Source organism: Macaca fascicularis, chromosome 7 (genome assembly GCF_037993035.2).
Source record: "Macaca fascicularis isolate 582-1 chromosome 7, T2T-MFA8v1.1".
NCBI lineage: Eukaryota > Metazoa > Chordata > Mammalia > Primates > Cercopithecidae > Macaca > Macaca fascicularis.
In genome coordinates, this window is record NC_088381.1 from 144718835 (window position 1) to 144743428 (window position 24594).

The 24594-nt window shown below is 55.3% G+C and overlaps 1 protein-coding gene across 3 annotated transcripts; it reads left to right on the plus strand.

Annotated features, from left to right (window-relative positions):
- Window positions 1–843: 843 nt before the first annotated feature.
- On the plus strand, window positions 844–22660 carry VASH1 (vasohibin 1). 3 transcript variants are annotated; one of them, XM_073997934.1, is made up of 7 exons: window positions 844–1375; window positions 10594–10682; window positions 11834–11890; window positions 13769–13843; window positions 15585–15966; window positions 17609–17721; window positions 18596–22660. In XM_073997934.1, exons 4-7 carry the CDS (start codon window positions 13773–13775, stop codon window positions 18666–18668), a joined length of 639 nt encoding a protein of 212 aa, XP_073854035.1. In that variant the 5' UTR covers window positions 844–1375; window positions 10594–10682; window positions 11834–11890; window positions 13769–13772; the 3' UTR covers window positions 18669–22660. The 3 variants fall into 3 exon arrangements, with proteins under 3 accessions (XP_073854035.1, XP_005561909.1, XP_015309517.2); XM_005561852.4 differs by lacking the exon at window positions 844–1375 and adding an exon at window positions 1503–3163; XM_015454031.4 differs by lacking the exons at window positions 844–1375; window positions 11834–11890 and adding an exon at window positions 1503–3163 and having other exon boundaries at window positions 10594–10755.
- The last annotated feature ends 1934 nt before the right edge of the window (window positions 22661–24594 follow it).

Genomic DNA, 24594 nt, shown 5'->3' on the forward strand with positions numbered 1-24594 from the left:
TCACCAGGTACATTCCACATTCAGGAGGAAAGGAATTAGATATCATCTTTTGAAAAGAATGGTCAAGAGCATGCAAGCCAATTTTAATACCAGCACCACTTGGCTAACACAAGAAGCAATGTATACAGTGAAAAACAAGTGTCTGAAGAAGTAAGACTTCTGTTCACATTCTAGCTCTGCCACTTACTAGCTGTGTGAGTTTTGGGAAATTACCCTCTGAGACTTGGTTTCTACAATACAGGGTGACAGTTGTTGATCCCTAGTGACTCTTCTATGCTTGGAGTCTTCTTGCTTCGGTGAGTTTAAGAAGATCCAGGCTGAATTAACTTTCTTGGAGTCTTGTGATCCTTCCCATCACTGATAACACTTGGTTTCTGACCCTGGAGGTGGTAAGAGGTTGCTACAGGAGCACAGGAGGTACCCAGAGAGTTCAGAGACCAGGAACAGCTTTAGGGAACAGATGTGAAACCACTGAGGCCCTGGGGACTCTCTAAGGCCTTTAACCCAGCCCTTGTGTAGTAACCTCAGCTTGTCAAGAAATGCAATGACTCCACAACTAAGGAATCTGAATCTGCCCGCTAAGGCCAAGGAATCTGTATTCTCTCACAAGACTGTGATTCATGCTAACTACAGGTTGGGGAGAGGCAGAGCGTCTTAAAGCACACACTCAGCTGTCTTTTCCTAAAGTTCTTGGGTTAGCCTAGAAATAGTGCCTTTCCCACGGTTTACAACTCTATGGCATGAGGGAGGCGGAGGGTACGTTCAGTGTCCAATGCTCAGGGGCCACGCACCACAGCCGGTTGTACTTTCACCTTCCTCTAGGCCAGCCGACTCTCCCCAAGCATTGCCTCCCACGCCCACGTCGCGGTCCCACCCTGGTCCGCGGGATCCGGAGCGTCCAAAGCCCGGTCTAGGCAGACGGTCTAGGGGCGAGCTCTGCGCACCCCATTCCCACCAGTGCAGGCAATCGGATAAAACAGGGTGACTTTTATCCTTTTCGTTTCTAGAGGTAGTGACCCTCCTGTCTCAATCCCTAGATGTACTCCTGTAAGAACTGTGCGCGCTGGGAGGGACTCTGCACTCACTCACTGTGACCACCTCGGCTGAGATATGGAGAAACTGAGGCCTACAGAGGGAAGGGAACTGAACGTCCCAAAGCAACACAGGCACTGAATCCGGTCTAGAATCCCAGTCTTCCAGGCCAGTGCTCTCGGTCCTACCCGCTGAGGGCCCCTGCGAGGAATCCTTTTCAAGTAATTCCCGACCGCAGGAATTCCTTCTGCACTAGGAATCTCCATGGAGTTTGCGCTCCGTTTGGCACGTTGAAAACTTCCTCCGCAGCTTCGCACCGGCTTCGCGGTGCCCTGACAGCTGGGTAAGGAGGGAGCGAATGCCCACCGGCGTCCTTGGGGTAACTTGGGCCAAAGGGACCGCTGCGGGGGGCGGAGGACGGGGCGCGAAGGCGCTGGCCCTTTAAGGGGGGGACGGAGCGCATGCGCGGCGCGGGCCGGAGTCGAGCCGGGTGGGCGGCTGGCGGGTAGGGGACGCGGTCGGCGGCAGCAGGGCCCAGGGGCGGCGGGGCTGCAGCAGCGGCGGCCCCAGCTTCGCCGAGCCGCGATCGGCTGGTGGGCTCCGCGTTGGCTGGCTCCGCGTTGGCAGACTGCTCCCCAGGCACCAGCGCAGCGCGCGCTCGCCCGGCTTCGTCACTCGCCTCCAGCTACATCCGCCGGCCGAGGCTGCGCGAGCCTCCGGGCTTGCGGTCCCCGCCCCGCGGTCCTTCCTCCACCCTCAGCCAGGGCAGCGGCAGCCCAAGCGAACAGCCACGGAGCATCCTCCGCCCGCCCCGGCCGCGCCACCGCCCATGCTGCAGCCAGTGCCAGGCAGCGACCCCGCGGCCGGAGCCCGCCGCTCGGTGACCTCAGCCTGGCCCCTGCGAGCCGCCCGAGCTGGTCCCGCTGAGCCGCGGGCCCCGTGCCCTGCGATGGCTCGGCTGGTGCAGCGCGGCGCCAGGTGCTCGCGGTCCTCCCGCTGAGACGCGGCCGGCTGGGGACCCGCTGGGCCTCGGCGCTCGCAGCCTTCGCCTCCCCGCCGCGCCCGCTCCCTTTCTGGGGACTCTGCCGCTGTTTCTGGGGACGCGGGGACAGGGGGCCCAGACAAAGCCCACTTTGTAAGGGGAGTTGGCCTTGGGCGTGGAATGTGCGCGTCGGCGCGCGCCCCCTCCCCGCGCCCCGCCAGCTGCGAGTCTTGGCTCCCGGACTGTCTCGTCGCGTCGGAGAAATCGTCCCCCAGCGCTGCTCTCCCGCCCGGGGGTCCTGGTTCGGAGCTCGCGCGGCCGGGAGTCGCCTCGGTCTCTATTGGGGCGCGCGCAGATGTGAGCGTGCGAGAGTTGTGTAGGGGGTTTTGTTCCCTCCGAAACTGAGACCCAGGGCGCCCAGTGGGCACCGGTGCCTTGACTCTGTCCTTTCTGCAGCCGCTGGTCCGAGCTGTCTGGCCTCAGTTTCCCTTCGACTTTTCTCCACTCTGCCAGCCCTCACTGCTGCCCGTCATTGTTCTCGCAGTTAGATGGGGGTGCTTTGTGACAGCTGCCAAGGTGGGGTGTGTTCTCTTTGTCCCATTTTTCAAACAGAACAAGGCCTCCAAGGCTGACCCCAGACAACCCACCCCCTTGGACCCCACTTCACCTTATTGCACTGATTTTTTTTATCAAGTAGTAGTTTATTGTACAGGAGCCACGCCCTGATTTCTTAAAGGCGCCTTGCACTCTGGCCATGTGTTATCTCTGCAGCTGGTGTGTGGGAGGCCTCTTGTGAGCCACCTGTTTTCCCGCCTCCACCACGCCCTCGAGGATTTAGGGATGCCAGGGGGGAAGAAGGTGGTTGGGGGTGGCAGCAGCGGTGCCACTCCAACATCCGCTGTGACCACCGCCCCCTCTGGGGTCAGGCGTTTGGAGACCAGCCAAGGAGCCTCAGCCCAGAGAGATGAGGAGCCAGAAGAGGAAGGGGAAGAGGACCTGCGAGACGGAGGGGTCCCCTTCTTTGTCAACCGGGGTGGGCTACCTGTGGATGAGGCCACCTGGGAAAGGATGTGGAAACACGTGGCCAAGATCCACCCCGATGGAGAGAAGGTGGCGCAACGGATCCGTGGGGCCACAGACCTGCCCAAGGTGAGGCTTGGGGGTCGGGGGTGATAGCACAGTCTAGGGTTTTAGTGAACTTGGGGCTAAGAGTAAAGCCACACTGTCCTCCCACAGGGCAGGGGACCACTGACTCGGTAAGATACTTAAAATGCAGAGAAATCATACCTGTCCCGGAGAACTTTCTCTCACCACCATTATAAGAGGGAGGTTCACATACCTGTCTCCAGGAGGTCCTCTCCGCTGTCTTTTAAAATGCAGGAGGGGACAGCAGCAGATGGAACTAACAAACACACTAGGATGGCTTGACGTCTCATTTGCTTGATGACACTTGCCAAGCTAGAGAACTGTGAGCAGACACATGTAATGAATGACTAAGGAGATGCAGGGCTTCATATGTTGAGAAAATATTTTTGTGCATTATGTCACTGAATTCTCCCAACAGCCTTGTGACGTTAAGTGCAATTTGGGTTCCCATTTTACAGATGAGAAAGCTGAAAACAAGTAGGAACTCAAGGCCCCACAGCCAGTAAGTGGCAGAACTGAGATTCAACTTCAGGTGTTCAGGAGAAGGGGGGGGGGTGGTGGAGGGAGGTGTCCAGGTCCTCTTCTCTGTTGGACACTAGATTCAAGGACATTAGAAGAGGTCTTATGGAGAAGCATACAATGTAATAATTTTTCTGTGTTGGCTGTAACTCCTCCTCCATGACAGCTGTCCTTCAGTTGTGTCACCAACGAAAGCAGAGGCTGTATCTCATTCATCTTTGTCTTCCCAAGGCCTCCTGTGTGCCTGGCACAGAACAGGCACTTGTGTGTGTGTTTGCTGAATGAAAGGGTATTTGAGAGTTGCTGAGCTGTACGCTGCTGTATGGAAATACATGCCTGATATTTAAAAAAGAAAAAAAAAAACATGATCAAGACTAGGAGGCACTTTGCCAAATGCAGAGGCCTGAAATCTCCAAAAAAGAGCCCTTTGGACTGAGCTCAGAGCCCAGTGCCTAGCCCTGCCTGCCCAGGTCGGAAGGAAGAGGGCTAGGAGGAATGGAAGTTAGTGTGAATTAGACATGAGGACAAGTGGCCCGTTTTGTTTTTACCAAGTTATTGGTACAGTCATCAGAAAGTGTCTTCTGGGAAAAAGAGAATCAAAGGTTGAAGGTTAAAATACTGCCTAATGTTTCCAGGGGAAACAAAATGTAGATTGATTTGGAATGGCCGCATAAATGCGCTCTGCACTGACTTACCGTTTATTTAGCTAATCCCCTATAGTTGGATGTTGTTTCCAGTTTTATTCCTAAAATGAATACTGTGGTGAACATTCTAAAATGTGATTTTTGGGGTCCATCTCTGATTATTTCCTTGGGAAAGATTCTGAAAGTGAAAGTATTGCATCAAAGGATACTGACATTGGTAGGGACCACCTGCTTATCTATATGGCCCCTTTCACCTAATTGAGATGCAATTTTCTTATCAATAAAATGAGGTTGATTGTGGGGAAGATGAAATGAGAGACTGTGTGTTAAAGTATTTGACAAACTGTAAAGCCCCAACCATTACCTGGTTATTGGATATCCGTTACCTTTTTTTTTTTTTTTTTTTTGAGGCGGAGTCTCACTCTCTCCACCAGGCTGGAGTGCAGTGGCACGATCTTGCTCACTGCCACCTCAACTCCACCTCCCGGGTTCAAGTGATTCTCCTGCCTCAGCCTCCTAAGTAGCTGGGATTACAGGCACCCGCCACCATGCCCGGCTAATTTTTGTATTTTTGGTAGAGACGGTGTTTCACCATGTTGGCCGGGCTGGTCTCAAACTCCTGATCTCAGATGATCCACCCACCTCAGCCTCCCAAAGTGCTGGGATTACAGGCGTGAGTCACCACGCCCAGCCAGATGTCCATCACCTTTACTCATGTCCTTTATCAAGTGGGAAGACTAGGTTTTGCTCAGATCGGTTGTCCCGATGAGGCCAGAGTCACACCCTGCTCCTACCTGAAAACGTTGGGCAGCTCTCCAGATGGCTTATATCTAAATCATACCATAAAAGAGTGTGAATAGTTCCCTGCTGAATAGAACTGTCACCACTCCTGGGAACTAAAAAAAAGTTCAGTGAGCTCACTAATAACTGGTTTATAATATCATCTTGTCATCTTCAGTCCTCATGTACAGGAAGGACATGGATGAAGGAAGTCTAGGGGTGGGGGCTGTGTTGTGACGGACCCCTAGACTTCCACCCCTAGGGTGGAAGGAATTTTGTGAGAGGTTTGGGAAAATTTGAATTTCCCCCTCTTCAAACCACAGATCTCAGATAAACCGCATGAGTCTGCATGAGGTCCCTCCTCTACCTGGGCCCTGAGTAAAAAGGTGCCCTTAGAGGCCGGGCGCGGTGGCTCATGCCTGTAATCCCAGCACTTTGGGAGGCCAAGGTGGGCGGATCACGAGGTCGGGAGATCGAGACCATCCTGGCTAACATGGTGAAACCCCGTGTCTACTAAAAACTTCAAAAAATTAGCCGGGTGCGGTGGTGGGCGCCTGTAGTCCCAGCTACTTGGGAGGCTGAGGCAGGAGAATGGCGTGAACCCGGGAGGCGGAGCTTGCAGTGAGCTGAGATCACACCACTGCACTCCAGCCTGGGCGACAGAGCGAGACTCCGTCTCAAAAAAAAATAAAAAAGAAAGGTGCCCTTCAAGTCTGAGAGTGCAGTGGAGTCCAGCAGGCCTTGGAGAGAAGCAGCATGGGTTGGGCGCCTGGGTGCCAGGGTGCCAGTGGCAGGGTGGGCTGACCCCGTCCTTACCATCCCTAGGGGCCATGCCACTGGAGCTGGCACAGGGGCATTCCCTAGAGCGGCTACACAGTTTGGGGCTCAAGAAGTGTTTTGTTGGGACTGTACAATGCTTTAAAAGGCCACTTGAGCCGAAATTTAAAATTGGGAGATTTCTCACATAAAGATCCAGATTTTTGGCATCTTTTCAGAAAGTAGACGACTTGGGAACACATGGGAATCTGCAGTCCCACGAAGCAGCTGTCAGCTGGGGCTGGGGAGTGGGTCCTACTCCCCATCTTGCCACCATCTCCACCACTCACCTACCAGGCCCGCCTGCCCTGTGTATGTTACCTGCCTGGCCCCTGCACGTGGTTGAGTCTGGGACCCCTGCAGGGTGGTGTCATAAAAGGAGAGCACTGGCGCGGTGGCTCAAGCCTGTAATCCCAGCACTTTGGGAGGCCGAGGCGGGCGGATCACAAGGTCAGGAGATCGAGACCACAGTGAAACCCCGTCTCTACTAAAAATACAAAAAATTAGCCGGGCGCGGTGGCGGGCGCCTGTAGTCCCAGCTACTTAGGAGGCTGAGGCAGGAGAATGGCGGGAACCCGGGAGGCGGAGCTTGCAGTGAGCCGAGATCGCGCCACTGCACTCCAGCCTGGGCAACAGCGTGAGACTCCGTCTCAAAAAAAAAAAAAAAAAAAAAAAAAGGAGAGCACTCTGGAGTCAAAGCCACCTTGTTCAAATCCTTGATCTCCCATAACTGTTTATGTGAGGGAGACAGGCAACCTTCTTGTGCCTCAGTTTCCTCCTGTGAAATGGAGCTAATAGCAATGCCCATCAAGAGGATGTTAGAGGAATTAACGATGCAAAGCATGTGATGCTTCATTAGGTGCCTCTAATAGATACCCAGTAATGGAGCAAGGAGTGAGTGTTCATCAACACCCCACTAGCACGTTGGAGAAGCAGCCTGTAATTACAGGGATGATGCCAGTATGTTATAGGGCAACAATTTCTAGAAAGATCCCACATCCAGCAACAGCTTAGGCTCCTTGATAAGAGTCTCTCCTTCAGGTTTCAGGCTTCCACCACCTTTAAAAGCTTAGTGACCATTGACCCCAGACCCAGCTGCTGAAGGTCTTTTATGGCTCAGGCCACAGAGCTCCTGCAGAATGGGAATTTGGACATCTCCTCTAGCTATTTATGATGACTCCAGAGTGCTTTCCTTTTGTTTATTTATGAGACAGGGTCTTGCTTGGTCACCAGGATGGAATGCAGTGGCACAGTCATGGCTTACAGCAGCCTCTACCTTCTGGGCTCAAGTGATAGTCCCACCTCAGCCTCCAGAGTAGCTGGGGCTACAGGTGTGCCCTACTATGCCTGGCTAATTTTTTTATCTTTTTGTTGAGGTGGGGTCTCGCTATATTGCCCAGACTGGTCTCAAACTCCTAGGCTCAAGTGATCCTCCCACCTCAGCCTCCCGAAGTGCTGGGATGACAGGCATGAGCTACTACACCCAGCCTGGACATCTCCTCTAAAAGGGAAACTGCCGCGATCAGCATGTGCGGACTGATATCTTCGGGACACACTGATAATGATGACAGCGAACAGGAATTAAGTCTGTGCTATGTGCCAGACCCCGCTCTAAGACCTCGACCTGCAGCATCTCATTTGCACTGTAAGGCTGATTCTGTGTTGGTGCCCGCTTTATAAATGAAGTGCCTGAGGCACTAAAGTCACGACTGGGCCGGGCGCGGTGGCTCACGCCTGTCATCCCAGCACTTTGGGAGGCTGAGACGGGCAGACCACTTGAGGTCAGGAGTTTGAGACCAGTCTGGCCAACATGGTGAAACCCCGTCTCTACTAAAAATACAAAAATTAGCTGAGTGTGGTCGCGCATGCCTATGATCCCAGCTACTCGGGAGGCTGAGGCAGGAGAATCACTTGAACCTGGGAGATGAAGGTTGCAGTGAGCCAAGGTCACGCCACTGTGCTCTAGCCTGGGTGACAGAGCAAGACTCTGTCTCAAAAAATATATAATAAATAAATAAAGTCATGACTGTAAATGGCAGAGCTGAATATCCACAGTGACAATCTAGTTGGAGACTCAGCCCTATTGCCCTCTAGGACACACTTTTTCGGCACACACATCCAGTCGCAAGCTCTCCCCACCTCCCCTAGGCCTCATCGTGCTAGATTGAAATAGACCCCTCTAGTGAGACTGTCTCAGTAGAACTCAGGACTGTAGGGGTTCCTGGGGCCGGGGGAGTCCTTGACCTTGGCTGTGGAGAAGGAGTGCTCCCTGGGGAGATCTGGTGGCTTTACCACTCCCCCACCATGCCCCACTTGTAGGTTCCCTCCCCACCCCTCAACAGTGAGGAAGTATTTCCCGACTTCTGTTTCCTGTTTCGGAGGTTGGGGTGAGGGGCAAGTCCTAAAGTGGGCCCAATCGTTTGCATATACAGAATCTTTCTTATTTGTGTTTGAGTGAACGAGTCTATGTGGGTAATGAACATTTAGAAAAAAAGGTGTCGGTGCTGCCTGCAGTGGGGTGACTTGAGTCAAAGAGCTAGCCTCGGGGAGGGTGGCCTTAAGGTCCTGCCTCTGAACCCCCAGGTATTTTCTTGACTTTTCCTTCTCCCAGAGCAGCCAGCTCCTGGGTCCTTTGTCTGAACAGCCGGTGCCAGTGCTCTCGTGGGTACTGCCTGGCCCCGGCCCAGGCCTGGCTCTGGGTGAATGATCCAGTCCTGGGACTGCAGCTCCCTGTTTGCAGCTTCTTGTGGGAGGGTGTATTACAGTCTTTATCCCAAGCTCCTCAAGGTCACTGGATCCTCACTTGTGCGCGGGGATGATCTGCCTGCTTCCCTGCCTGGCAGGGGCTGCCGCCTGCAGAGACCAGGTGACTGGGTGGATGTGCCATGCTATTTAAAGTAAATTGCTAAGTAATTCCTCTAATTCCTCTTCCATCTCCCCACCCCTGTATGCTTGACATGGGGAGGCCAGGCCCTGGGGCCCATTTGGCACAGGGTGGCCAGACAGGAAGAGGGGGAGCCCCCCACCCCGGCCTTTTATCCTGCTGGTGACTGTAAGTGGTGGTGCCAATTTGGGGAGGGGGAGCAATGTGAAAGGGAAATGGCTCCCTCCAGACAGAGGTGTCAGTGGCTCAGGAGCCAGGGCAGCCAGTGCGGTTGCTAGGGACTGCCCAGACAGGAAGGAGAAGACAGACGGGAGGGAGGGCTAGGAAGTGCAGGCGACACTGTGGCTCTGGACCAGGGCCCCTTCCCTCCTGCATCTCCACCCCTTAAAGTGAGGAGGTGTCTGTCAGACACTGTCCCGTGTGCCTGTGCCATCAGCAGCACCCCAGACATGAGTGTGCAGTGATAACTGGAGTGTCACTTCCCTCCTTGTCAGAGCTCCAGCCCCTGCGGTCACATTATTTAAAAAGCTGGGCTGGCATCTCCACCACTCGAGAGCCTCCCAAGGAAAGGAGGAGAAGAGCTTCATCCTTCCCTCCCTACACAGCCCTACCCCCTTCCCTTGTGGGGAGGCTCAGTCTGGCCTTGGAGGGCCAGGTGGAGGCTTGGGGGCAGGGGGTGGGACCTCTCTATGTGGGGAGCCTTATAGCTACTGTGCTGGTGGCCAAGGGGGAGCTCTGAGGGGTGGGCCTTGTCCTTGGAAGTCTGGTTCTTTACCCAAGGAAGTCTGTTCTGAAACCTCAGAGGACTCTAGCTGAGGTATCTCTTGGCCTCCTCGGCCTCACCGACTTCTTGTAGCCAAACCTCCGGATTCAGGCTCCCCTGGCTGGAGAGGGGCCCACACTGGCATAATGGTCTCTTTTCTGGAGACTGGAGGCTGAAGGAAGCCTGGGGGTCAGCTGTTCCTGACCTTACCCCAGCAGCCTCCAGGCTCCCGGGCATTGGGAAGCTCTGCCTGTTCTCTCCTCCGCCATTTCTGGGCTGGGCGCTGGAAAGTGCATTCTGGGGAGGAAGACTGGCTGGGTACCTGGAAACCTGTACTGCTTAGATGTGGAGCTGGCAAGAAAGGGAAGACTTGAAGGAGGACCCAGGCCCCCTGTGCAGGCCCCAGCAACAGAGCTACATCTAGACCTGTTCCAAGATATGTCCTTCTGGCCTGCTACCGCTGACTGACTCCTTGATGGTTCAGGGTGGTGCTCTGGAAGGCCTGGCACATATGCCCATAATACTGGGTGGGTCATACCCCCTACCAAGGATGCTCACTCCCCTCGGGACCACTCCCCAAGCCTAGGGCACCACCTGAGAGGATGGGACCCCGGATACACCAACTTTGATCCGGCACTTGAACCAGAGCAAACTTCAAACCTAAAAGAACTTAACCCCAATATTATATTCTTAAGTCTTGAAACTAATGAATATTTAAAATTTAAAACAGTCAGTGAATTTACCTAAGTTTTTCTAAAATTATTAAAGAAGCATAAAATTGGAATATCAACATATGCTCCAAATGAGAAATGCTGTTAAGTCCCGGGAGGGAAGGAACGGCTGGACTGGGGCCCTGGCATGAGTCTTCCAGCGAGGGGGTGCCAAGAAAGGAAGCTCAAGTGGGAGGGAGGGGAAGCTGCGCCTCCCCAGGGTGGGGTGCCTCTGAGGCCAGTCGTAGGTGGTTTGGTGGACTGCAAGCTCCAGGGTGAGCCTCTTCTTGTGACCAGAGCTTTTTCTCTGTCCCCAGATCCCCATACCGAGTGTGCCTACGTTCCAGCCATCTACACCTGTCCCTGAGCGCCTGGAAGCTGTGCAGCGCTACATCAGGGAGCTGCAGTATCCTCTCTGGTCAAGGGTCATGGCCACCTTCTGGCCGTTGTGGTGGGCATTTCCAGACAGAGCTGAAGAGGTATCAGCAGAGCCACTCATTCCACAATGCCAGGGCTGCCATTCACATGGCATCTCTGTGGTCCCTGCTGCTGTGGGACATGTCCCATGTCCCTCCTGGATGTCAGAGGAATTTTGTCTGATGAGTGCAGGGCCCACTCCGCACTCTCTTGCCACTCACCTCCCGCTCCTGCCATATGACGGGGTCAAGAGAGGGAAATGGGTCCCGAGCGACTTGCTGGTGGGGTGGCCAAGTCTAGATAGATCTCCTGCTCTGTTGTCCACCCAGCCCTAGCAGAGAGGGAGAGAGGGAGCTGCCTTGGGGCTTTTGAAAGTCTGGTTTTGAATAAAGAGGAAAATGGCGGAGAAAAAGGATTTTAGGCTCCAGGAGGTAACTTCGGAATCCTAGAATTTTCTCCTGGTTCTTCTCCTTTTTCTTCCCTGGCAGGAGGCCAGCAGGGGAAGAGCTGGGCTCCCCTGGGTCCAGATTCCGCTGTGTCCCTGCTCTGGGCCCTCCAGCCCCTGCACCCTGCCCCCGAGCTGTGTGTTCTGGGTCCTGTCTCCCAGGCTTCTGGCTGCAGAGATCAGAGTTGGGAGAGCTAGGCATGGATCCTGGGTTGGGGGAAGCCAGGCCAATGACTGCAAATCGGGTCCAGCTCCTCACTATGCCAGTGGGGAAACTGGTCCAGTGAGGCAGGTGGCTGGCTCAGGAGCAATTAAAGGCGGAGTTAGACCCCCTACCCTAGCCTCCTCTCAGTTCCTGTGACTTCTCAGCTGGTTGGAAGATGAAGTGTTGCAGGGAGCTGTTCCCAGCCACAGCCTCTTTCTGGCCCTCACCGGACCGGCCGCCTGCTCCGTGTCTCTTGTCCTAAGAAGGGAAGCCAGGGGAGAACAAGGGAGAAAGCCAGGGGAAAACAAGGGAGAAAGCCAAGGAGGGTGAGGGAGAGGAAAAGAGAAGGGGACGTGAGGTGGGGAGAAGCATTCATGCTGTGCCCCCATGTCCCCTCCAGAAGACTTGGCTCTTGAGCTTGGGGATAGGCAGGGAGAGAGGGTCAACCTCCTTCAGGCCAAGCTAGGAAGCCCTTAACCCACACCCGCAGGTACAATCACACAGGGACACAGTTCTTTGAAATTAAGAAGAGCAGACCTCTGACAGGGTAAGTGTCGGGAGGCCAGTCCTCTGCCCCAGGGCTGGCTTGGAGCCTCTTGAAAGCCCTGTAGTGAGCCTTGGAGTGGAAGTTTACGGGGCAGTCAGGGACTCTCTGGAAGGAAGCCAGCCTTTGGGGGCAGGTGCCACCGTGGGGCCTTAAGGATGTCATAAAGAGGAAATGAACAGCCAGGGCTGCCTTGATGAAAAGGAAATCCCAGGTCCATGCTGAGCTAGAGAGTGGGAGAGAGCCCGCCCCCAGCTCTTGCCTTGGCCAGGAGAGAGGGTGGTCCTAGGTGGACTGTAGGTGAGCCTCAGATCTTTTGTTTTTTAGTGAGAGGTGGACCTTGCAGGAGAGAGCCCTCCCCCTTCTCTGTTCTGCAGCTGCTGCACTCCCCATTGCTGGTCCCCCTTGCTGGTCCCCACTGCACGGTACTTGCATGGTCACCCCATTTGCCTTACTCCCTGGACTCTTTTCTGGGCATTGAGTAGAAGGCCCAGGGTCTGAGAACAGGGAGCTCCCTGGAGAGAATGTTACATCTATCACTTCCCATCCTGCCATCCTGTGCATAGCCCCCTGCCTGAATTCACTTCTCCACGAAAGTTTCTGCCCATGAAGCCCCAAGGGCAGAGGAGAGTGAAGAGTGAATGCCACAGCTGAGTCTAGGGGCTCAGCCCAAAGATGCCCACAGGCTTAAGACCCCTGGGCTTTAAAAATTCATGTGAATTGGCCAGGCACGGTGGCTCACACTTGTAATCCCAGCACTTTGGGAGGCCAAGGCAGGCAGATCACGAGGTCAGGAGTTTGAGACCAGCCTGGCCAACATGGTGAAACCCCTTCTCTACTGAAAATACAAAAATTAGCTGGGCATGGTGGCGGGCACCTGTAATCCCAGCTACTTGGGAGGCTGAGGCAGGAGAATCGTTTGAACCCAAGAGGCAGAGGTTGCCATGAGCTGAGATCATGCCACCGCACTCCAGCCTGGGTGACAGGGGAGACTGTCTCAAAAAAATAATAATAATAATAATGTGAATTTTACATCTTGCCCCACATATAATCTGTGTTTGCTTCTTTGTGAAAATGTATTCAAATGGCTTATTAGCAAAATTACTTAATTACGCCTTCTCCAAGGCCCTGGGTGGAGTCCACCCTCCCTATCCCCAAAGCTTTGCTCTTGTTGGCCGGTGGCTGCTGTGTGCTGGGGGCCCACTCCAGCCTTACTTGGCATAGAGGAGTCCAGGTGCCCTCACGAGCAAAGCCAGTAGCCAGGCTGAATCCCCAGGCTGGGGACAGAGGGAGGAACCAGGCCTCAGGGAAAGGCTGTCTTAAAATGGCCTGAATTCCAAGTTCAGGAGCAGATCCGGAAGTCAGCACGCAACTATCTGCCTAAGATCCCACATCCAGGCCCAGGCAGCTGCAGGGAGGCAGTTACAGTCAATTAACAAGCTCTTGGGAGGAGCCATGGTTGGGTCAGGAGTGTCCACTGTGCTTCAGAAGGGAGGAGATCGATGCTGACGTCCCTCCTCCCCACACTACCTCGCAGAAGGCCCCAGCCTGGTAGCGGTCAAGGTCCTGCCCCCAACTTCTGCTGCCCTCCCCCGAAGCTCTTTGGAGCAAGAGCCAGGCGTGGGAGGTGGAAGTGAAAGGAGGGAAGAGGAGGGAGAGTGGACCTCCTTCCTGTCAGCAGTGGCCGCCTCTTTCCCACCCCCTCAGGCTCCAGACTTCTGTTGGGAGTGTGGAGGGAGGTGCTGGGCCTGAGCTGAGAGCAGCTTAGGGGGCAGCCTCTGTCCTTCTAGCATTTCTAGTCCACCCTGCCCCCTCCTTCTCACACTCCCCTGGAAGGGGCTGGAGGCGCTATCCTTACTGCCCTGCCTCCCTTTCCCACAGGCTGATGGACCTGGCCAAGGAAATGACCAAAGAGGCCCTGCCAATCAAATGCCTGGAAGCCGTGATCCTGGGAATGTATCCTTCCTCGCCTGGAGGGGAGGGGTCCGGGCTTCTCTGGGCCTCAGCTTCCTGCCCCGAAAGTGAGGGTGGGGGAGGTTGAATGGGCTCCAGGGCTCGCCCATATGCAGTCATCTGGTTGGCCCCAAGATGGAGAAGCCCCCCTAAAGTGGAAGAGCCACCCACAAAATGGAGGAGTCCCGGGGGCCCAGTACCCCACCTCTCAGTTGCTATCTTCCCAGGCTTACTGGACAGCTCTTTTTTGAGTCACGTGGACACAGGGACCCTGTTTTCTGAACCCCAAATCAGGGCACAGTGTCTCACAAAGGCTGTTGTACCATTTCCAAGAACCATACGGTCTGGGAGGCACAGTTGGAATGCCCAGATGTTGGCATTTCCAGAACATGTTGATTTCTGGACGAGATATTAAAGCAAAACTGCCTTTAAAAAACCCCACAAGGTTTTCCAGTCACACCCCCGCCTCCAATCCAAAGGGCAGAAGTGGGGCCTGTAGCTGAGTCACCAGGGTAGCCCTGGAGACAGAGCAGCCACCAGGAGAGGCTGCCCTCCCCAGCCCCACAGTAAGCAGCGGGAGAGGAGGAAGTGTTGATGGCTGGCTCTGCATCCTGACTGGTCAGTGCCTGAGCCCTACCTTTTCTTCTCAGTCATTTGATTATTAAAAATGTCATAAATACATGTGAAACATAGAACATCATGAACTCCTGTGCACCTGTTAGTCAGCTTCACCAACTCAAGGTCAATTCTGTTTCATCTCTTCCCACCCTGCCCATATTCTTTACCAGCTTTTTCAACATTTTGCCTGCACCCCTGGGGTAGGCAGCCCACTGGGCTCAGCACTGCAGAGGAGCACAGATTAGGTGGGAGCCAAGAGGGTGAGAGGGAGGGGGCCTGATGGAACAGGAGTTCCTTCTGAGGACAGGTCCTGGGAAGACTGTGATCCAGGGGTCCATCCCCACGCCCTACAGACATGCCTGCCTGAAGTTCACACAAAGAGGCTGCGGGTGCCCTTTCTGCGAGGTCCCGGAGGGAACTCCACTATGGCAGGCATTTGCTAACAGGGCAGGCCCATTTCAGGAGCCCGACAGCCTTGCCCTGTTTATAGGGTTCTTTGCTAGGATGAGCCTGCGGCCACCCAAGAACTTCAGGCTGCGGCCAGTGCCGCCTTCATGTCTTCACGTTCACTTCTTCCTCAGGGGCCACACACCAAAGTGGAGGCTCCCACCCTCATAGGAGAGAGACTAGTCCCCTTCCCCAGGAGCACACACAGAAGTCACTCCAGGCAGGGTCCTATGGTCTCGAAGCCTTTCAGGGGTCACCTGGTGGCTTGTGGGCAGGAAGAAAATGGGAACAGCCCCCATCTGGGTGAGGAGTTCCTTCTCAGTGTCCCCCCACAGCTCCCTCGGGCACATCGTGCCTCTCCTCCGACCTTGGGCCACCAGGCTCTGAAAAGCCCTGCAGTGTGGCACCAGCCCTGCTTGACTTTAGAGCGGTGGCCACAAATCCCTGGAAGTCCGGTGCCTATTCGAGGTTCCCTTTATTTTGAACTCCTGCTGGATACCAGGCTCAATGCTAGATGGCAGGAATACCAGGAGGAGACCTCAGGTGTGTGGAGATAAGCAGGGCGGGTGTCTGCACCCCAAGGCAGGCGGCGCCTGGACCCCGTGGCTCTCGGTCCCAGTCCCTCCCGCTGTGCTGGCCCGTGCTTCTCCCGGCTCTTTCCTTAGCGGGCACCGGCCAGTTACCTCACCAACAGCATGCCCACCCTGGAGCGCTTCCCCATCAGCTTCAAGACCTACTTCTCAGGGAACTACTTCCGCCACATCGTGCTGGGGGTGAACTTCGCGGGCCGCTACGGCGCGCTGGGCATGAGCCGGCGCGAGGACCTGATGTACAAGCCGCCCGCCTTCCGCACGCTCAGCGAGCTCGTGCTGGACTTCGAGGCCGCCTATGGTCGCTGCTGGCACGTGCTCAAGAAGGTGAAGCTGGGCCAGAGCGTGTCGCACGACCCGCACAGCGTGGAGCAGATCGAGTGGAAGCACTCGGTGCTGGACGTGGAGCGCCTGGGCCGCGATGACTTCCGCAAGGAGCTGGAGCGCCACGCCCGCGACATGCGGCTCAAGGTCGGCCCGCCTTCCACACCCTCGCCCCCTCCCCTGCCCCAGCAGAGGCGATGTAGGATTGAGAGGACTGGGGAACTTCTCGGAGGACTGGGGTGCTGGGGCCTTACTTAGTGGTCGATATCGTTCAGGTGGTCCCCTGGGGAGGGCAGACCCGGACGGCTGCGGAGGGAGGAGGTGGGTGGGCTGGGTTTGGATGGTGGTAGGTGTTGGGCACATGGAGAAGGGGACTTTGCAGTCAAGGTCATTGGTGGGGAATCACCGCCTGTCTGGAGGGTGTGGTCGGGTGCTGTGATGGGCAGCCTCCCGGCTCCTCCTGTAAGGCATCCTGACTCTGCCCCCCAACCCTAGCAACCATTAAAGGACTAGGGGGAGGTCAGAAGAAAGGGAAGTCAGACCATGTGGAAGACAATGAGGGCGGTGTTCCTTCTTCCTTTTCCCATCCACACTTGAGCAGGAGGCGATGGGGAGTGGGCTGGGGGCTGTTGTATCCAAAACAGCTGGGCTGAGCTGTTGAGCCCTAGAGCCTTTCAGCAGGCAGAATTCTGACCTCTGCCTCGGTTCTCCTGGAGCTGCCAGGGCCCCCTGCTGGGTATCCCCATAGCTCAGTCACTGCTGCACTGTGACTGCGCCTCCAGGCAGCCTGGAGCCTCCTCCTCAACCACCGAACTCTGCACTGCCAAGTGCACTGCTTCTCTTGACAGCGGGTGGTAGGTGGTAGCTCCATTTTCAGGGCTGGAAGCTCAGAGTCTTGCTCACAGGCAGTGAGAGGCAGATCGGACTGGAGCTCAGCCTCCTGATGGGGAAGCCAGGTGTGTTGCAGGTGCCTGCAGGTGTCCTGGCAGGGATTTGTAAGAGCTACAGCTGCCCTAGCCATTGCCAGCCCTAGGCCGAGATCTCCTGGGGTGACAGGGCCTTCCCCTAGGGCAGAGGCAGGCTACAGCCAACCCTGCGTTAGAGAGCTGCTGCTCCCCACCTAGCTCTGGGTCCCCCAGCACCCTGGCTCTTGCTGCTCAGTTTGCTATGGTGTCTTCAAGGCATCAGATTGGATCTAGAGATGAGAGCCAATAGTTACCTAGTGTTTAGAGCTGCAATGGATTCCCAGTCTATTCAGTGCTAAACACTCCCCTGTTTCTTGCCCCGCTCCAGCGCTCCTGTGTTTTGAAAACTCAAGTCAAGCTGATGGTGCCACATAAAGGATGACTCCTTTGTTTTTCTCATTTTTTTCTTAAGCAGAGCTAGAGCTACCAGTCTGACTTCTCAATGGCGGGAAATAACCAGCATCACCCTTGGGGTGAGTGGGATCTCAGCCCTAAGTTCAGCATGGGCTGCTCCCACAACTGGCACATTTACCTGGCCTTTGTTGGGGACTTTTTGCAATATTATGGTATCTCAGTGACTTCCCCCACTTCCACTCTGCCTTCAAGGGCCCACAGGGATTGGACAGCCCCATGGAGAAACTCCTGCCCTGGCAGCTTTAGTGCCTGGGAAATAGGTTGGGAAAGATCCAGACAGGGCAGAGCCATGATTGAGGTTCCCTGGGCCTTCCCCAAGGCAGCCTCCAGGGACCTGTGGCTCCTGGAAGGGGAGGTTGGGCTCCAGGGCAGCCCTGGAGTAATGCTGTTGCTTCCTCCTCTGCACCTAGATTGGCAAAGGGACGGGCCCTCCCTCTCCTACCAAGGACCGGAAGAAGGATGTTTCTTCCCCGCAGCGGGCCCAGTCCAGCCCCCACCGCAGGAACAGCCGCAGCGAAAGACGGTGAGAGAGGGATCATGCCTGGGTGGGTCCAAAGAGGGTTTTTTCCCTTTCTTCTCATCATGTGTATCCCTCTTTTTTTGTACCTCTTTCCCACCCTTCTCTTTTTTTTGCTCCCACCCAAGGGAGGTGACTTGGGATGGTGGGTTTAGGGGTTTGTGTATTGACATTTCCCACAGCAAGGCAGTTCCACTTCCCCGGAGAAACCAAACTCTGCTAGCCCACTAGTCTGAGCACGGGTTATGTGAGAGAAAAGGTGGAAAGGATGGGGCCCTGCCAGGCCGTGAGCCTCCCAGGAATGCCATGGGCGAGGGCCTGGATATTAGATGGCTTTGAACATAACTTTGCCCCCCACCCAAGAGTCTGGTTTTTGTCTGTATCTAGGTAGCAAGAACAAGCCATTGAAATACCAGCTCTCCTCCTCTGATTTCAGCTCCTACACATCACTCTGACTCCTGCTTTAAATACAATTGTCATTCAGGAGTCACCTCTCTGGTATGAATTCAGGGGTGGGGTACTAAGCAGACCTCTGGCACCAAAATATCCATCATCTGTGACTTTTATCTAAGAGGCTTTTGTAGATGACAGATTCCCCTCAGAGAGATTTATACTTTAAGCTGTTACCTACCAACTGCAGCCAGATTAGCCAGCCTCCAGCAGAGAGCAAGCCTGTGAGAGCGAGCCAGGGCCACATTCAGACAGCACAGGCAGGCCAGGGCGTCCAAAAACACACTTCCACACGCACTGTGCTGTGCGTTGGAGGGCTGCTTGGAGAATGTGGCTGGGAAGCCACCAGGCAGCCGCTGCTGGATCCCCAACTCCGTCTCCCTAACAGACCACTCACTCTCCTCCTGCTCTGCTCTCTTCCTCCCCACAGGCCCTCTGGTGACAAGAAGCCTTCCGAGCCCAAAGCCATGCCAGACCTCAATGGATACCAGATCCGGGTCTGAGGCGGATGCCGGCACCCCAGGCCCCACCCACTCCTAGGGGTCAGGATCCACCTGCTGGAACCAGCCTCATGCATGGGGGAAGGCAGGGCTGTGACAAGGCAGGGCAAGAGGCTGCAGCAAGAGTGTGTTCCAGCTCAGCCTCCCAAGCTGCTCCCACTCCCACTGAGCCAAGCTCCCTAACTTTGGGCCTAGAGGCCGTCAGTATTTTATTTGGAGTTTTTAACTCTACAACTGAAGTTTAAGGTATTTGGGGAAAGCAGTCCAGATGGATCTGCTGATGGTGGGAAGGCCAGTGCTTAGGAGATCCATGTGCCATGGAGCCAGGTGAGGGAGATTGCTGGTTCTGCTGGTGCCTCTGCCCCTGGCTTCTCTCTGGGAGTTCAGTGCATCCTATCAGTGGGAAATTTCCCAGCCTTACCAGGCCTATGGTGGGGGGTGGGGGTGGGGTGGAGATGTTTCTCCAGTTCTGCCTGCCCTGGCAGAATCTTGACCCAGGGAAAGGGAAGTAGGGTAGGAGTCCTCCTGAGAAAGGTTTGTTCCATTAACCAGGAGCTTGGCACAGGCCACATCTGCCCCAAGAGCATGAGCTCGTGGCCTAGGAGAGCCCTCAGGCCCTGGAGGTCCCCATGGGCAGTGCTGTGTGGGCAGAGGAGGGGTGATAGGAGAGCCCAGGGAAGGACCTCTGAGCAGAAAGTTCCCAGGGCCTAACCGAGTCTACTTGCTCAGTCCCAGCTCTGCCTGTTACTGTAGCCCACGGGCTCCCTGCAGAGGGTCTGGGCTTGGTGGAGGACCCAGAATGGCACTGAGGCCAGCATGGCTATGGGAGCTGAGCAGACCCTGGGCACCAGTCCAGGAGCTGTGGCTGGGCATGGGTTGATGGGGTGGGATGCTTGGGCCTGGGTCTTTCCCCTGGCAGTGCCAGGAGCCCCTGCTGGGGAAATCAAGACCAGACTAGGATGCTTGTGTCCCAGGCCTGCCTTGCATCCTTTAACAGCCCATCTTGGCTTGGGGTTGCAATGATGGCTAGGCCAGTCACTTGTGGCAGGGCATCAGGGCCCTGGAAGGGAAGAACCTAGGCACCTGGGGTTGTCCCCAGCCTGCCCGTCAGCATGAGATACCTGGTGGGAAAGTGAGAGGATGCAGAGAGGTTGGCACAGCCGGGGGTAGGTTCTGGTGGCTTAAGCAACAAGGAGGTGCAGGGAAAGGGTGCAGTGCAGCCACTGAGGAGGGACAGCTGGGAACTGGGGGATGCAAGTGAGAAAGGGATGTGGGGGAGAGTTTAGGATCAGGCTGCTTGAGGAGTAATGGGTTGCCTACAGCAAGGACTAGATGGCTGTTTGTCAGGAGGCGTAGAAAGGTAGAAGGGATTCGGGTTATGGAAGGGTAAATGGATGAGATGACCATTAAGGTTTTGTTGTTTTACTGAGAGGCTGTAAGTCTGCTAGGGGCAGCTGCCAGTAAGGCTGCAGAAGGGCTGGGGGGCTACATAAGGTAGATCAGAACTAGGATTGTAAACTCCAACGACAACAGGGCCAGCAAATGGTGAGAAGGAGAGCTGCAGGGCTGCGTGGGGACTATGGCTACCTGAAGAGGGCACACCCCGTTAAAGGGGACACAGCTGCTCAGCTGTTCTTACAGTGCCAGCCCCGTGTTGCCAGATTGTCTGCTTTGTCAGATGCCAGAATTCTGACTTTTTATGTGAAATAGAATTTTTAAATGCTGGTGATGACTTCCAAAAAAACTTAAAAACCCAATACTGGCAAAAGAGGATGCCAGTTTGCAATCCCTGAAGTAGAGAGAGCTCGTGCTGGGGAGAAGTCCACCAAGATGCTTTGAGGTGGGGTGTAGGAAAGTCCTGTTCCCCAGAGCTGGGCTGGGCCGGGGGAGGATCCTTGCAGCTGAGGAGAAGGAAAAGCCACTGAGTCCCCTCCCAGAGCGGAACAAACCAGAGGCCCTTTGGGTCAGCAGCGAGGGTGGTGTGGAGTACAGACAGTGTAGCTCTCGGCCTGCCAGGGAGACGGCTGGTGCCTTCGAAGCAAAGAAAGAGGAAGGGAAGGCAGAGCCAGGGATGCCTTTGCTGATGAGAGTGCCTGTCAGGGAAGGCGCCACAGGCTGGCAGCTCTTCAAACCAGCAGCGCTTGACCCAGAGCCAGATCCAGCATGGCCCGGCCAGAGGCACCCTGGGAGGCCAGCTGGTCAGTCCCTTGCCTCCCCAAGTTCCTCCTGGGGTCAGTGAGCCCTGGGAGGTGCCTAACTCCAGCCAGACTAATAATAGGCACATGGTGACCCCTGACTCACCATCCCATCCCAGCTTTCAGGGAGTGGGGGTGGTGTGGTCTCCATGTTCCCACTATGCCTAAGAAGAGATGGCTCACCTTGGGAGGTGCCAGGCTGAAACTAGGTCCTTTCCGGGTCTGGATGCTGCCGTTCATGAGCAGGGGCGTGGCCTCAGCCACCTCCGGGAGCTTCCCGGGAATGACAGGGTTTGAGGGGAGTAGATATGAGAGGGAGCCACTCGTGGTTCTGGAGTCTTCGGAGGTTCCAACTTACAGGATCCTTTCCCAGAGCCCTCCATGGAGAAAACAGCAAAATGAAGCTCTTACCTGCTTGCTGTCTGCAGGGGAGGGAGCCGAGCCCCAGCTGATAATCCCCCAGCACTCACCCTTCCTGAGCTGAGACTTGGGGCTGTGGAGACCAGCACAGGACATAGTGGTGCTTTTTAAATTTATTTTTAACTGTTTCTCATATGTAGCAACCCCTCCTCCCCTCCTGGGCGTGTTTACACAGGCTCTGCTCCGGGGGCTGGCCTGGCTGTGAGGTTTCTGGGGAGGCAGAGAGGCAGGGACTTTGGGGCCTTAGTCACCATCCATGGTATCACCTCATCTCACTTCCTGTGAGGGACGGGGCCTGGCTGATGGGACCCCAGCTCCCACCAGTTCAGGACTGCCTTCCAGCTCCTTTGCCCCTGGAGGTGGGGGCTGCTGGCTGAGGAGGGGTCAAGGTGAGTTCTAAGAAAGCAACCTGGGGAAAATGGACCAGGATTGGGGGGGTGATTGCAAAGTCTCCCCAAAGCCTGGCTCCTTGTGCTGAGTGCCAGGGGCAGAACACTGGGGAGCCAGGTATAGAGAGCCTTCCTGTCGTAACTGCCAGTCCTCTCCCTCCAAGGCCTCCGCACATTCTCATGCTCCCCTCACCCATCATGCCAGCCACCCCTATCCCTCTTCTGGCAGGGCCAAGTTGGGGACAGCAGCAGCCCTCTGGCCTTGGGATGTGATGACAAAGCAAGCCTAGGGCCAGGGTTTGGGGAGCAGAGAGAGCTGAGAAGTTGACCACGTGTGATTTCCAGCCCTTCCCGCTGGGACTTGACTTCCCAGGTCAAGGAGTCGGTCTCATTCTGGCTGGTGGAGTGCCCAGAGGCCTGTGTGAATGTGTGCGCCTGCTTTTCCTGCCTGGAATGTTTTCTGGCTCAGCTGCAGCAACATCTGCAGGCCCAGTGTCTGCCCTGTGTCCCTGGGCTCACTCCAAGTGCAGGGACATGAGTGCTGGGCCCAACGTGATGATGGTGCGAAGGGCAGGAAACAGTCCTCTGAAGGAGTGGGAGGTGGACAGTCTGCCCCCACCAGGTACCATCGCCTCCTGCCAGCTTCCCCAGACCAGGCAGGCTGCCATGGTGCTAGCTGCAAGTCCATCAGTATTGACCGTCTCGCTCCATCTTGGTGCTCCAGAGTCCCAAGTTTCCCTTTTTCATCACATCTGACAAGAGAGAAGAAACGTGGGTGTGCTTGGCCCACAAGGCCTGGTGGTGATGGACCTCCCCGCTCCCTCAAGCTCTGGATGGCTGCAGTGTTGTACTAGACTTTGTTCAGGCTGTTCTCATCTTAGTATTGCCCCTTCCTTTCACTTTCACACTTCTCTCATTCCTGTTGTCACTTTCCCCTGAAATGAATAAAGTCTCCCCAGCTCCTGCTGTGTGGGCTGGGCAGAAACCACAACCAGTAGGCCTTGTCTCCTTTCCTCTGGGGCTGGGGCCGGAGCCCTCCCCCAGCCTAGCGGCATTAGCCCCATTGGCTCTGGGAAGAGCCTGACCTGAGGTGAGCCTGAAGCCAGGCAACAGGAAACCTCCCAGCCCCTGCAGTTGTGATTAAACTTCTGGGTCCCAGACTTTTTCAGCCTGCTGAAACCACTCGGGCCTTGTTAACCCTGATCTGTGAGCAGCACTTTCTCCTTCTCTTCACACAGTGGGCCTGGCCTCCAGAGGCTCAAGTCAGCTCCCGGGATGTATTCCGGGACCCTGCTCTTCTGGTCTCAGTCCACAGCAGTCCATCAGGAGCAAAGGAGAAATGGGGCGTGTTCTCCTGGGAGATGAGTGTAGCTCAGGAAACCATAGCAACCTTCTCATCACTATTGACATCCAGACCCATGGTGTGGAAAACACTTACGGGTCCCATCCACCAACCCCTGTTCTTCCTCTCTGTTGTCCCTCCAGCTCTGGACCTCTTCCCACACTTTCAGACAAGCCCTAACAGTTGAAACCAGACGCGCACAGAAAATATCTTTTAGATTTCACAGCATATTTCACCCATAACCCTTCCTGCCCTTGTCTCTGCTCTCCTTTCATTCAGCTTAAGGGTAAAACCCAGACCTGTGAGAGAGGAAAGTGTATTTCTTACTTTTCATCCCAGCCAGTCCCCACAAAATCGTGGCTAGAAGTGTAGCTTCGCACCACAAGACCTCCTTATTTTCAGTGGTGTGGTCGTGACCGGGGGAGGAGGAGGCATGGCAGTAGAAAAAGGAGAGGTGACCTGCTGGAATCCATAGACATCTGGGACTGTACACCAGTAAATACAGGCAGTTGTGTTATAGGCTCCTTTAAATCCAGCTAAAACATTACCCAAAAAAAGCACTTCAAAGTAACCAGAATTTGTGAATACCTTGCATTGCACACCCTTTCACAGAGGCAGTGTCGTAATTTTCATATTTAAGTCCAGCTAATATGATACCAAGTAAAGGGCCTCAGAGGCTTCAACAAGACAGGTTCATACACAGTGGGGCCCCTGGCCTACTCTTATACAAATGAGGGGCTGGGTAAGTAAGTGCTGGGGTGAGAATCTACGTAATGAGTCAGGTAGGCTCTTTGTGGACGCTGGCCATTTTCTTAGAAAGCAGAAGGAAATGTCATTGCAGACTCCTGGAGGATCAGAACCCAACCTGCTTGGGGGTGGAAGGGGTTACCTCATTTCCTGCTGTCCCATTCCTCAGGCTCACAGCACACACCTGCCTAATTTAGGCACATGACTAACTGGGTTAGACCTTTGGGTTCAGGTGGCCCTTCTCAGAGGCCTGACAATGAAGGGGTTGAAGCTCTACTGCCCCATTTGCCAGGAGCTAGCATTTAGACCACTACCGTGGAGGTAGTGACAGGAAGTGGTCATACCAAGAACCAAGCAGAATGGCCCAGAAGCAGGCTGCCTGTAACCCTTAGTGTCTGCCAGCGGGGTGAGGGGACCAGCTGTGGAGGCCTGGCAGAAGATGAGGAGAGGCCACGTCAGATCAGCTGGCGGGTCACCTGAGCCCAGCCCAAATGACAATGTGCACACAGATATACAAACTGTTTCCAACCCTGAGCCTGAAAGGACTTGGTTGTTGGAAGCACAAAACCTCCAAGAATTTTAAGTGTAGGCTCTGCTGTCCTCTCCACAGCAAGCTGAGGCTTCAGGCCTTAAAGTCATAGGAACTGACTGGGGATGGGACAAAGTGCAGAGTTGCCTCCACAACCCATGAAGTCCACATTCTCTTGCTTCCAGCAGATCTGCACCCTCACCACCATGCCGCTGTCTGGCGGGCCCATACCTGGAACAGTCTTGTCTAGCACATCTGCTCAGGAGAGAGAGGAGAGGGGATGGACCGTGGACCGGAGTGATGGAAG